General features: G+C 38.1%; 1 protein-coding gene across 1 annotated transcript in view; it reads right to left on the bottom strand.

The window, feature by feature from the left end:
- dync2h1 (dynein cytoplasmic 2 heavy chain 1) overlaps positions 1-13,388 on the bottom strand; it is an 85,728-nt gene that overhangs the window by 33,279 nt on the left and 39,061 nt on the right. The window contains exons 66-75 of the mRNA XM_028419152.1: positions 12,393-12,519; positions 11,651-11,792; positions 11,275-11,384; positions 10,197-10,295; positions 9,673-9,796; positions 8,174-8,337; positions 7,795-7,914; positions 6,690-6,824; positions 2,577-2,720; positions 274-363 (exon numbers count right to left, since the gene is read on the bottom strand). Of these exons, the coding sequence (XP_028274953.1) occupies positions 274-363; positions 2,577-2,720; positions 6,690-6,824; positions 7,795-7,914; positions 8,174-8,337; positions 9,673-9,796; positions 10,197-10,295; positions 11,275-11,384; positions 11,651-11,792; positions 12,393-12,519 (1,255 nt within the window). The remainder of the gene's footprint in view (positions 1-273; positions 364-2,576; positions 2,721-6,689; positions 6,825-7,794; positions 7,915-8,173; positions 8,338-9,672; positions 9,797-10,196; positions 10,296-11,274; positions 11,385-11,650; positions 11,793-12,392; positions 12,520-13,388) is intronic.

The raw sequence follows: 13,388 nt of genomic DNA, 5'->3' as shown, positions 1-13,388 counted from the left end.
AAATTACATCATTTCCTGCCTGATCAATGCAATGATTGTTGTGTGGTTCAATATTTAACACTAGTACTTCATTAATGTGGGGTTTCATTGTATACATGGAAGCATATCTTTAGTTAATAAATTAATAAAGGACTCTAGGGCAGGCAATGTGTGGCAATCTGTAAAATGCGTCACTTGCTGTCACTACCCACTAATCACGACCACAAATGACAGGAACAGAGATGTGCAAAACCACATTTGCTCTATCTGTGTACTAAATGTGCATTGTATTACCTTGAAAAGTGACCGGCAGACATACTCATACACCATAGTCTTCAGGTTGGCCTCTAAAGCGGCAATCCTGGCTTCTGTGTTGTCTTCTTCCTGAAATGCACAAACAAATAAAAACATGCACACATTTAATGAATTACAAAGACAAAGGCCAGCCTCTCTTTTCTAAGGGACCTGATTTTCCAAAGGTTATTCAACAGCAGGTACTGTACTCTTTTTCCACACACATTAATTCCCTTTCTCTCTGACCCACAAATGACCACAGAGAGACCAGACCTGTGGTCAAACTGTACAGTAATACAGGAATATAGACACAATGAAGAGATAGGAAGATTAAGACAATCCAACTGCAATAGTGAAACAGGACGATTAGAGCATTAGAGAATCAGACACACACAGACAATACTAAAGGAGATGAGGAAAATGGTGAAAAAAAAGGAATTCCAGATGCATTCTCTTTGTGACTATGCCTAATTTCCATTCCATCCCATCTGTCCTTCTGTTTCACCTACATAAATCTCTACTGCTTTCGAGCCCTGTCCCAATAGGGATTTTGAACCGGATGTCTTCCAATAATGAATCTAGTACTGTGTGTGTGTGTCATCATTGAGGAGTGTGTGAAGTTTTCTACAAAATTCCTAAGTGTGTTATTTTGGAGTCCAAATTAGCACTCTGCATCCACACTTCATATGAATAATCTATGTGGGCTTCACTGTGTGTTGGTGCTATGTGTTACTCCAGCCATGAGAGGGTGAAATTCTCTTCCAATCTCAGGAACCATCTGCAGCTCATGGCAAATTAAGCATGCCCATTCAGTACAACAAACAACCAACAGATACAAAGTGAGGGGGAGTGCATGAATCAGTGCACTGTTCTGACCACACTCGCTGAAGGTGTGTCCCCACACACACACACACACAAACGTAACAGTGGTGACCAGCTGCGGCCGGGTGACATTCTTGGATGACAGCATTGGCTCTAACAACCCACACAGGATTTGGGGAATTAGTGCTCCATCTCTCAACTCAATGTCTTTGTGAATGTGTATGTGTGTCCTCCAGTTATCAGACAATGTTTAGAGCTCAGATGGAAAACAGCAGTGTAATACACAGTCCATGAGGCTCTCCAGCTGTACAGGTCAGATAAACTTGCTAAAGAAAACAATAATCAGCAGAAATAAATCAAGCTGACTTCAACTGAGGTCAGGTTCCCTAATAATGTATGAACAGTGCTAGGTATTTTAAAAGAGCAAAGGACGCTATATTTTGTGCAATGTCCCAAAGTAAAATAATGACAATTTATGATGATTATCTCTCTACATCAAGCTTCATGCATCTCAGTGATGGACACCAGAGCCTGTGACAACAGGATGAAGCTTGTGCTTTGTATTTGTACTTTAAAAAGTCAACACATTGAAGTTGGAGTTCGTTTTAGTCCAGTCAACCACAGACAGAGAGTTGCAATAGTTTGTTGTTCTTTCAAATTGCAAGTGATCCATGACTGAGAGCCAACCAGAAGCACACAGCTTTTTTTGTCACAAGAGTGTGACATTTTGGGAAATACATTGGAAAGTAAATTATGTGGGTGGAGGTGGGTACTGGACTATTTATTGCCTCTGAGCAGTTTCCAGGCAACAACGAGAGCCCGTACAATCTAACAAGATGTAAGGAGTTAATCAGCAAGCTTTACTGACAACACGAGAGAGCAAGAATGGCTATTTCTCAGAGTTTCCAGCTTATGTTAAGCTAACCAGCAGCTGCTGTAGTTTCTCATTAGTGTAAATAAACAGAATAGCATCCATTTCCTTACGCTGCTAAAAGTGAAGAAAGTGAATAAATACAACTTCCAAATTGCAATTATTCCCAACTTCTGCTATTTAACTCATACACATGCCATGGCCCACTGTCACCGCAACATCAAACAGATTTAACATTCTTAGCATTATTCAGATAGTGTCTTATTAAAACAATGTCTAATTAGGACTGTGCAGTGCCAGTGCTGTATATCTGATGTAATGTCATGCATACATGTACATGGACAGAAGCCTTCTACAACATGCAAAAGAGACCACAAAGAATCCCCTACTACTGAGAAGCTGGAAAATATCTCTGTGTGGGCATGTAAAGTCTCTCTAAAGTCAAGGCTGTCATGTTTGTACAGGAAAAACAGGAACATTTCAAGTGTGCATATTAGCATGTTTGTTTCTCTACTGAATGAATGAAATATTTGAGAGAAAATGTGTTAAAGCCAGGCTGTGAAGGAAAGAACACTGTAATGGAAGGAGCACTGTGAGAGTTGTATGTCACCTTTCTGGCCTGAAGTGCCCTTTGGAAGAGCCGCAGAAAAGAAGCTAGACTGAAGCGGTACATGTTGTTGATCTTTGACAGGTCTGTGATGACAAAATACATCTTGCTTGCACTCTCTGCAAGAGGCAGGTAGGCATCCCGCTCCTGAAATAAAAATAAGGACAAAGACATGAAAAAATGGGAGAGAGAAATAAACCAAGAAGCAGCACAAAAAGAACCAAAAAATGTTATATACATAACACCAGATGGATGGATGATGAACAGGAGTGATACCTGCAAAGATATGCATACAAGTACTGTAGAAAAGGTTTATTAAGTCAAGATGAAAAAAGAAAAGAAGAAAAATTATGATAGACAGCATGAGGTGTGATGAGACACGAAATGTGAGAAAAAAACAGGAGGACCGAAAGATCGAGAGATAATAAATAAATAGAGGAGAAGCACAGTCAGTTCTGATGTAACACTGCACCCTAGAGGATGGTTCTGTACTGCATCTCTAATGCACTCACACTTGTGCATCTGTGCCACCTGATGTTTGTAGCAGTGTGCACAATGACTGGCTGTTGATTTGTGTATCTATAAATGATGGCCTAATTACTGAATGACTGCATTAAACTCTTATGCACTGATATTAGCATTAGTGTAAATATAGACGGTGCTTTGTTTTACATTGACAAACTGGATGTAAGTGTTATTATATAATCAACACATTCTGTTGTGTCCTTTGCTTTAGCCTCACTCCCTAGTGATGTGAACAAATCATTTACCACACAGCACAAATGTGAACAATCATGCTGTCACACAGACTGCTAGACAATATTATACCCAAGAAAGCAGTCCAGGTATCAGGGTCAATGACATGACATGCATATTTTTGAGTCCGAGTCCACTATTTTCTTTCAAAATAATGTAATCTTTTCATAACATTGGTCACTTTTATCTATAAAACTTATTTATTTTGATACATTTTTCAGTACATTCAAATAATTATATTCTTTTCTGTTTTGGCTTCTCAAACCCCTAAAATGTCAGGTGGAGCACCTGTCCGAGCAAATGCTCAGACTAAAAAACCTATTAAAAATGCTCTTTTAATAACAATACATTCAAAATTAAATGCTCTGGCATACTTTTATGTTTATAGTCTTTTGTATAATCTATTTTTTTCTCATATCAACAGTTTTAAAGCTGTTGAGATAACTGAAAAACATTTGTCCCGCAATTTACATTTACTTAATGTCAGGGTGGTGCAACCATAAACAATGGGCTTTTATTTTAAAGTGAATAGACAATAGCCATAAACAGGATGTTGTATCAGCCAGAGGACCCCAAGGGACCCTTGGGATTAAGCTAAAAGATTTGTAGCTCTCTCTTAAATATTGATAAAAACAACTACTTTCAATTCATATACAGACTGGTACACTTTCTATGTCAGGTGGTACAACCAATGGAAAACTAGAAAAAATAAATTTTATCATAAAACATGGGTAGACATGGGTAGACGCTAATACTAGCATCCAAACATAAGCCTATTTATTTTAAGATAAGTTGGAAAAGTCAGGTGGTGCAACCAGTTAGTCAGGTGGCACAACTGCAAGGAATATCACTATATAATGTTATTAAAAGCTCTAAATATATCTGTGACATGTTTAAAATGTTTACTAGTTTTAATCAAAGATATTACACATTTTTACATAATATGTACATTTTAGATGCCGCTTTGTAGGGCAAGTTCTTCAAGTAGTTGGTGAAGAGATTCAGGTGAGCTGCATAAAGTAACTGGGAGGAAAAAATGCTTTCACTTGGCCCCACCGTGCTGACGTCATTTTTTTCTACTCAGCTGAAGTTCTCAGAGTGATATCAGAACCAGAGCCTCTCAATTCATGGCACACATGGCTAATGCATTCACACTGGGAATTCTTTATTACACAGACCTGAGAAGGTCTGTACGGAGCCCCTCTGATGACATGGTAAAAAAAAAATAATTTGTAGGCCACGAAATATGTATAATGCGCGCACGAAATACTAATTCGTGGCCACGAAATACTAATTAGTTCCTACGAAATACTAAGTGGCCATGAATTAGTATTTCGTGCGCGCATTATACATATTTCGTGGCCTACAAATTTTTTTTTTTTTTTACCATGTCATCAGTGGGGCTCCGTAGGTCTGTACAAATATTACTCCATATTTGAAAATGGTTTAATTTTGTTAAAACTTCCCTTTAGTGTTAGTTTGATTGCTGCTAGGCAATCAAACTCGTGTTCTTCACCCTCTTTCTTTCTTTCTTTCTTATTCTTCCGTACATTATTTGGTGCAGTGTATCTTCAGCATACATTGACCGATTTCAGCCATTCAACTATAAAAATGTTCATCTCACAGAGGACATTCCGGGTCAACTTTAAGTTTTTCTAAAAAAAAAATGATAATTTTTTAAATATTAAGCAATTTCGATGTCATTTTTAACATGGGAGTCTATGAGAGAGCCCTTCAACGAGGGTCATCTGCCAAATGCTTCTCCTCCTACAAATTTCAAGCTACAGACTCCATTTTAGTCTTAAAACGCTCATTAGATGCTGCTCTATCAAACTTGTATTCAGCATTTTCTAATTCTGAATTGTTTCTGCACACCAGGCTCTCAAAGTTGGAGTACTCTGCTGTTACCATGGTGACAGGCTGACACACAGAGGCATACAAAGCTCTGAATTGCTCTGATTCTCCAGCAATTCAGAGCAATCCTTCACATCAGCCTTCAAAGCAATGCTTCAGCTGCAGCAATCAAACTTGCATTTTCTTCATGAAATGCCCTTTTTTAAATTATCATTTAGTATAGGGTTGTATCAAATGTAATGTTGTATTAAGTGGTTTTGATGAGATGTTTACTACTCGCATTCTTGAAAAAAAAGATTTATTTTACTTAAAAAAATTTAAATACAGACTATTTACTAAAACACATGTAAATATTTGAAATGAAATGCATTTTTTGAGCATATTTCATGTCATTACTAATGTTGTCAGGTGGTACAACTAATAACCGTCAGGTGGTGCAACCAATTTAAACTAATAAATAATAGCTTAAAGTGACCAAATGGTTTCTAAATGTAATCTGTGTACTTATTTTACTGAATATATGAATTTGTGTATTTTTTTAAATATTTTTTCTGTCTTTAAATACAAAATTGGATGCTAACGATAGTTAAAACCTGACCTACAAAAGGGAAAAATCTTAAATTATTGCATAAACAAAACAAAACTACCAAATAATAATGTGTTACCTAGTGTACACACCCTAATGGATACTTGCCAAAGATTTATCTTGAAATAAATATTAGGAATATATATATATATTTATAAATATTTGGTTGCGCCACCTGACATTTCTTGCTTGTGACGTTGAAAAAAACTGTTAAAATATGAGTTAAAACAGATAGAAATGTTATTTAATAAATGAGATTTGTTTAAACACATTATTCTGGACTCAAAAATATGCATTACGTTATTTAAAAAAATACTTTTTAAAAATAGCCTTTTAGAAGTTTGATTTGTCAATGACCCACCAACAGACTTCTGATGACCTTCGACACAGACAGTCTTTAAGGGAGAGGCTGTCCATATCCAAGGGCAGAGAAAACATAAGGGCAGGGTTTACAAAAATTGGCAAGAGAGCATGAGGGCAGGGACTGACCATGCAGAGTGCAATGTGAAAGGAGATGCAGGGGACTCAGAGGGACTTTCAACAGTCTTGGGGTTTCTGCCAAACATCAAATGTGTATAGTGGCTTTTTCAATCACTGTTGAGGGTATGCCTGAGTCTATGAGGAAGACTAATATACTGTAAATATGACCTATGTCTAGATGGCAGAATGTCATTACTTAAGTGGTGACAATAACATTCTATATTTCATCTCTGAAGGGGGTTATACAAACAGTAGATTATAAATTGCAGCCTCATGATTTGCCCAAAAAAGTTCTTGGTCATGTTTGCAAAACAAAAAAACTTGTCTACACATTATTCCACATAACTTTTACATATTACCAACTTCACTTTAGAAATGTCCCAACGAGACAGGTCAGCAGACAGTATTTGTGTTTTCATGTTGTGCCTAACATACAGTACCTGGTCCAAGGATGCCTGCAGCCTGTGCGATTCAAGTAGTGACTCCTGGATCAGGGCGCTGCTTGCCTTGGTCTGGTTCAGACTGTCTATCAGCTCCCTGTTCTCCAGAATATTACCCTGAGCTGTAGCCAAGGTCTGACAGAAAAAAAAGGCAGAACAGATGGACAGGTTGTAAATGATAAGGATGTGGTGTCATGTATCTGTCAATTGGATGAAGTCTGCAATATGATAAAAGTTGCAAGAGAAAGAGATGCTGTTTGTAACATTTATTATTTTTTTCTTTTACAGTGCCTGGACTATTCCACTCCATCCCGTGGAATCTATTCTCTAGAACGAAGTGATAAAATTTATTCAAATAAATTCAAATAGAATAGATGAGAAAGCAGCAGAGCATGGAAATGTCAAGTCAAATATGCTCCCACAATTCAAGAATAATTACATGTCTAGTACCACTGAAGCACTGACATTCTACTCTTGGCATTATCTATGAGTGTGTGTGTGTCCAAAATTATCCTTAAGTTTGGCGTCTACAGCAAGTGACACAATGTCCATCAACTATGTGAACATTTGTGCTTGATTATAAAGAGGTATATGTATACTATTAAAGGCTGAGCTGTTTCAATAGGTAGAGGAAGCCTTATTACCATCAATGTATATTTTCAAAACTACAAACTACTAACAATAATATCACTTATGATCATTTGTGGTACATACTGCACAGAACTAAGGCGGCTGCCAACTTGAGTAGCTAGGTGGTTAAAGCACCACAGAGACATGAGTTCAATCTTCAGCAGTGATGCCTATGACAAAGTGGTCCGTCAGACACGTTTGGGATTGTTCACAGGATGAGAAGCGATCACAGCATTTGCTACTCCCCCTGTCCATTCTGCACACAACCTTATTCTGTCTGCTACACCCTTTTTGCAATAACAGTGGGAGTCAGCAGCAAGGGCTACAGTGCAGGGAAATATGAGAATTCCAAACTGGGAGAAAAGGATTCACAATGATTTTTTTCAACATGTAATGATGTCAATGATTATACGCAATCTACATATATTGCCTTACTTTAAATGTAGCATTATCCTGTAATGTGCAGCATGTGTACCTCTAACAGTGATTCTTCCAGCTGGGCCAGCTGTATTTTCTTGTCTTCCTCTTGCTGTAGTAGTCTTGTTTTCTCTGTCTCCAACTCTGGTTTCTCTTGCTGGATGGTCAAAGCTAGCAGCTATCACACAGACACCAAAACACAAAGGCAAGTGGAGATACCACATCACTACATAGGCACATACAGTCTTACTATAAAACAAAATACTCTTTGTATGCATATTCTACAGTAAACAAAAACATTTTTACAGCTCTGAAAAGCAAACTCTCTAGTACCTTTAAACCTCCGATCACAAGAAGAGATCCTTTTGATGTGCCACTTTTTTCCAGCTGCTATTGTATATTGTCTATTGTGTTTGATTGTGGGTTAAGTGGGTTACCTGTCCTCGCAAGCCTGCCCTGGTTGTAGTGAAATTGACCTCTGTAACCACGGAAACAGCATCAGGAGGAATGAAGGGACTGGGATTCCGTGTTGCCAGGAAGAGACGGAAGTCCTCGTTGTAATCAATAACCTTGTCTCCGATCTGAACCACATACCTAGGACCTACAATGACATTAAGAAATACTACGTTTAACACCATATACTCTATGATTCAGACTTGCAACTTTGTCTTCAGTAGCCACTTAAAATCCTATTTTCTTTGTCTTCTAGGTGTCTGCAATGCAGCACTGCCATGCCTCGCCTCTTTTCACAATCTTGTTTGACACGACTTTTAAGTGGATAACTTGCCCTTTTGCATACTTTCTCTGCCCCCACTCTCTCCAATTCAGCTTCAAATATACAACCGCCTCTCCTTGGTGCATGATTCAGAGCCTTATGAATCACCCTCATTTTCACAGGTATGTTTCCAACCTCTGTTTACAGAATATGTGCATGATTGGTATGTAATTATCTAAGCCAAGGAACTGAAATATAGCTAAACTGTCATGTGTGACCAGAAGATTTCAGAAGACCAGAAGAGGCTCTCTTTTTAATTTCATTAGACAATTTCAAAGAGTATTCATCCATAAAATAGATCGAATAGACTACACTGCACTGCATACTGATTATATTTCCAATAATTGCTGAGTATTTGAGCTGCCTGTATTCTTCAGTGGCTAAAACGACTTTACATTAGCAAGCTTAAAACATAGTATAGTGTTTAACCTGTCAGAGGTGTGCATGTTCTATTTGTTGAGCACTTTTATAACCCACTCCCCATATATGTAAATAATTTGGTTTATTAATAAAAATGAAAGGGAAGCTGCTCCCTGTGTGAATAGAAAGTTAATGTCACAGAAAACATGTCTGCTGTTGTATGTACTGTATGTATATGTGTCGTCAGCATGCAGTAGGGTGTAATTTGCTCTTTGACTCAACAAGCCCACTCTTTCTAAAAAAAGCACAAAGTATGAGTAATCCAGGGAAACTCACTAATTCAGCTCCTACTGAGAAACTACCACCCTTTCTGTAAAGGATCTATATTAGTCCTTGTACAAATAATAGAAACCAACACAGAAAAGCCATTACTTTTTATGAGCCAGAGAGTGGCATTAAATGACAGTCCTGATAATGATTTTTTGTTTAATTATGATTTATCTTTTTGAAGTGCTCCCTCACAGCATGCTCATTATTTAATTAAAAAAATCTTCCTCCTGTCTAGTTGACTGATACGCTCAATATTGTTGACACACTGGAAAAGGTTCATGTTTGGTGGTTCTGACATATTTTTCCCATTACTGCTGCTTTGGATGTCTTATATATATATATATATACTATAAAAAAGCTTAGCAGTCAGCAATCTGCAATAGGTGAAGCCTCTGAAATATGCTCAAAACAGCTCTTCTAACTGACCTCATGAAAGTGGGTTTTTGTGCTTGTGAGTGTGTATGTGAGCACCCTGAGCTATGAGGTCTCTCCTCAGCAGCGGGTAGAGCACCGGTTCAACTCCATCCATCTCTTGGATGATTAAGGTTTTTCCAAATCTCACTGCCAGCTCCACAGATGTCATAAAGTTACTATCCTGTAGAGAGCAAACACACAAGCATCCAAATGTTAGAGAATATGTTGAATTTTAGAATTGCTTATGTTATACTTTGAAGTTCTTGTAACACACCAGTCATTTAATGCAGCTTTCAAAAAAGTTGCCCAAGATTGAGACTCTGACAAATGCAATTATCATTAGCATTTGTGAAAATCAACATCAGTTGAGGAAAAGGTAGAGAGAGCCCAATCACATAGTCTGGTTGGCAGGTAATAGGTAATAATAAGACTTATCAAGCAAGAAAAAAATGGATCAAGGATATCTAATTAAATACTTCAAATAAATGTTTGACAGGCTCTTGCAAGCATAACAGTTACCTCACTGATGGGTACATTTATAGAGAACTATTGAGTGTGCTATTAGGTTTATGTGCTTTTACCTGCTGGTTGATCACCTCCAGTCGGTGCTGTTTAAGATGTGTGCATAACCACTCAGTAGCTCGGGATGATGGGTCAATCAGGAACGGACAGGCAACACTCTGAATATAGAATGATGAAACAGCACATTGTTTGTCAGCTCACTGCATGAGGAAAACAAGGTGGTTATGCATTCAGTTTGGTTCTGTCACACAGCTGTGATGCTTATTGACCACCATCACTCTCATGTTAGGCAAAGGAGTGAAGTCTGCCTGTCTTGTGTCAACCATTAAGCCATTTTCTTGTTCTTTAAAAAAGGAAACTATTAAAAAATAGCAAATTATGTGTCAAACTAATGACATTCATTTTGATCATTTTTACAATATAAAACACAGGTCACATATGCATTCCTATATTTCAGCTACCCATAATTAGAATCAGGGGTTCCAGATTAGGTGCCTGTGATTTTTAAGGAGTGACAGGTGTAACCTCTTTCACATCTCTTGACTGTGATGTTCTCTTTGCTGGTTGAAGTGTGTGGTGTCATCAAGCCAAAATCTAAAAAAAAGATCCCTAAAGCCTTATTGAACAGGTTTAGATATCTATGAGCCTGGTGAGAAATTAATATATAGATGCTGAAAAAAATCAAACCATAAGGACAGTTTTTTCACATCATTGCATACATTAGCATTGTATAGAAAAGTAAATACAACCTTGTAAGGGAGGCACATACGCAGCAAAAGCAAAATGTCTAAATAACTACAACAAACTAATTGCAGGCTATGAGAATGAACGATGAAACAATTTCTCACCTGCAACTTGAGTGCATTGATCTGAAGGTAGCAATGGTTAAAAAACACAAACACAACAGAGGCAAATGGAGGACAGATGAATGGAAATATTGGCAGAATACTTGGTTGAACTACTAACATAGATATAGATTGTTCAGATCAACAATGTTGTCATACAGTGTATATAATGCAAAGACACGTCACATTGTAAACAAATATAATGATAATGTAACTTCAGACAACAAAAATGTAACTGATAAAAGGTGTGATTACATTTCATTCTGTGATTGCTGTGAATGATTTGCCTAACCTGTAGTATAACCAGTGCGTTCTCCATGGAGAGGTCATCTGACGGCAGGCCTTGACTCTTCCAGATCAACTGTTCGCTCTCCGAACACAGGAATGACCGCAAGTCAAACTCTGACAAAACAACACACAGAACAACACTTATTTGCACAATGTGAAGAACAGTTTGTAATTTTAGTCAGACCACAAGTACTGAATTTACTTGTTCCAATACAACTACAATAATTTCATCTGCATTTAAGATTATTGCACACTGCAGCTTTTGAGTGTCTATATACAACAATAACAACATAGTGCATTGTAGTGAGTGTGGGTAGACTGCTCAGTACACCAGTCTGCAGATGCTCATGCTAGTGTGATAAAAGAAATAATGCATTTACTCTGCAGTCCAGCTTGAGCCATCCACATCTCCAGACACTGTCTTCTGCGGTCTTCAGAAGCTGCTGATAGATAGGTGATGAAGGCTGCAGCAAGCAAGGCCCTAATAGGCAGTGTATCCAACTCATTCTTTATCTCCAACATCTGATTGAAAGACAGAATCAGACACAGATAGAAAGAAAAAGGACAAGGTGGTGGAGGTTGAGGAGTAGAGAGACAGATGAATGAATGAAGTATGAGATAAAACAAAAGAGATGGCACAGTGAGGGGGGGATGTAAAGAAAGGATATGGTATAAAGAAGAGAAGTTGGAGGAACGAGATTGGAAAATGCTCAATATGCAACTTTGCATTAACAAATTTTATTCTAACCCTTCTATATGGTGTACAAAAGTGTATGTGCATGTGTGTATGTGAGAGTATATGCAAATACGTGAGTAGAAAGCAAACTAGCTCTCTGGTGCAGGCCTTCAGGGAGGCAGTGTGAGTTTAGGGTGTGTGTGCAAGTGTGTCACGAAGAGATTGAGTGTTTTAATTAAGGTGCAGACAGATGCTGTGGAGTGGAGTAAAAACAGCCAGAAGGGACCCAAGACAGCAGGATCCATCCCCCCTGTCACACACACAATCACTCTCATAGACACTCATACCTCCTGTTGCTCTTTCATTGTAAATGAGCCCCCTGTTGAGTAAATGTGTATAACCTCCCACACCAATGCACATATCAACACATTCATACATCAAGCTACCTGTGCGTTCCACCGCGTGTGTTCTCCATCCAGTTGTGATATGAGCTGCTGGGCAGCAGTAATTGTGTCCTGAGCTTTTGTCACTTCAGCCTCCAACTTAGCTGCCTCTGCAGTGTGACACTGAAACCTAAGGAGAGTGTAAGATCAGTAAGTCTCGGGGATCGATAAAGATTTCTCAGACAAATGCTCTTTTATTTGCCACGATAAATCTAGATTGTAAATATAACAGGTGCACATTCGCTCCCTCTGTGCTATGAAAAAAAAAGCAGCAGCCTCTGGGGCAACAAACTGCAGAGCCACCAGAGGCTGGCTTCAAAAGTGAGCCAGTGCCCGTAGATCTTTATGGTAAAACTTTTTTACAGCAGAAATAAACAAATACATTTATTTGTTATATAAATAAAACTATGAATATACCAAATTGGTTCATTTTGACATCACAACTGGTTCATGCATCTTTTTTTATCATGCGTAAGATCTGTACTTTGTGACAAAGGCAGGGATTACAGCTGCCCACAGGAGAGGTCATTACATGAATGTATAGACATGGATAGAATAATTTGCTGGTAGAATATGCCAGAAGAAAGAGCAACACAAAAAAAGCTCAATTTCATGTGCACTTTTGCTAAACTCTAAACCTGTGAGTGAACAGCCAATGTCCTGCTATTGGCCAATGTCTAGTTTTGTTTTAATCACCTTATTTACAGTGGTCACGTCTCAGCATCAGATATCACAAAATCAATGTAGATGACACCACCCACATCCAAATGAAAACCCACATTCCCAATTCCAAACCAGCCAGTTCAGCCAATTTAAAAAGGGTGAGAGTCACCTACCCTTCAGGCAGTATTGATTCAGATGCTGTGTACCTGAGTGCTAAAGGAATACAAGCAGCAGAGCAGAGGGAATGCTGCATGCTTTGCAGTGAGTGAAACAAAGTGTTTTTAAAAAGGTATCTAACTTTCTTCGGCTAATGTCAAAACACAGCTGGATGACTAT

Source organism: Parambassis ranga, chromosome 13 (genome assembly GCF_900634625.1).
Source record: "Parambassis ranga chromosome 13, fParRan2.1, whole genome shotgun sequence".
In the NCBI taxonomy this organism is placed as follows: domain Eukaryota; kingdom Metazoa; phylum Chordata; class Actinopteri; family Ambassidae; genus Parambassis; species Parambassis ranga.
Note: the sequence above shows the minus strand (reverse complement) of the source record. Positions and strands in the feature narration are given on the sequence as shown.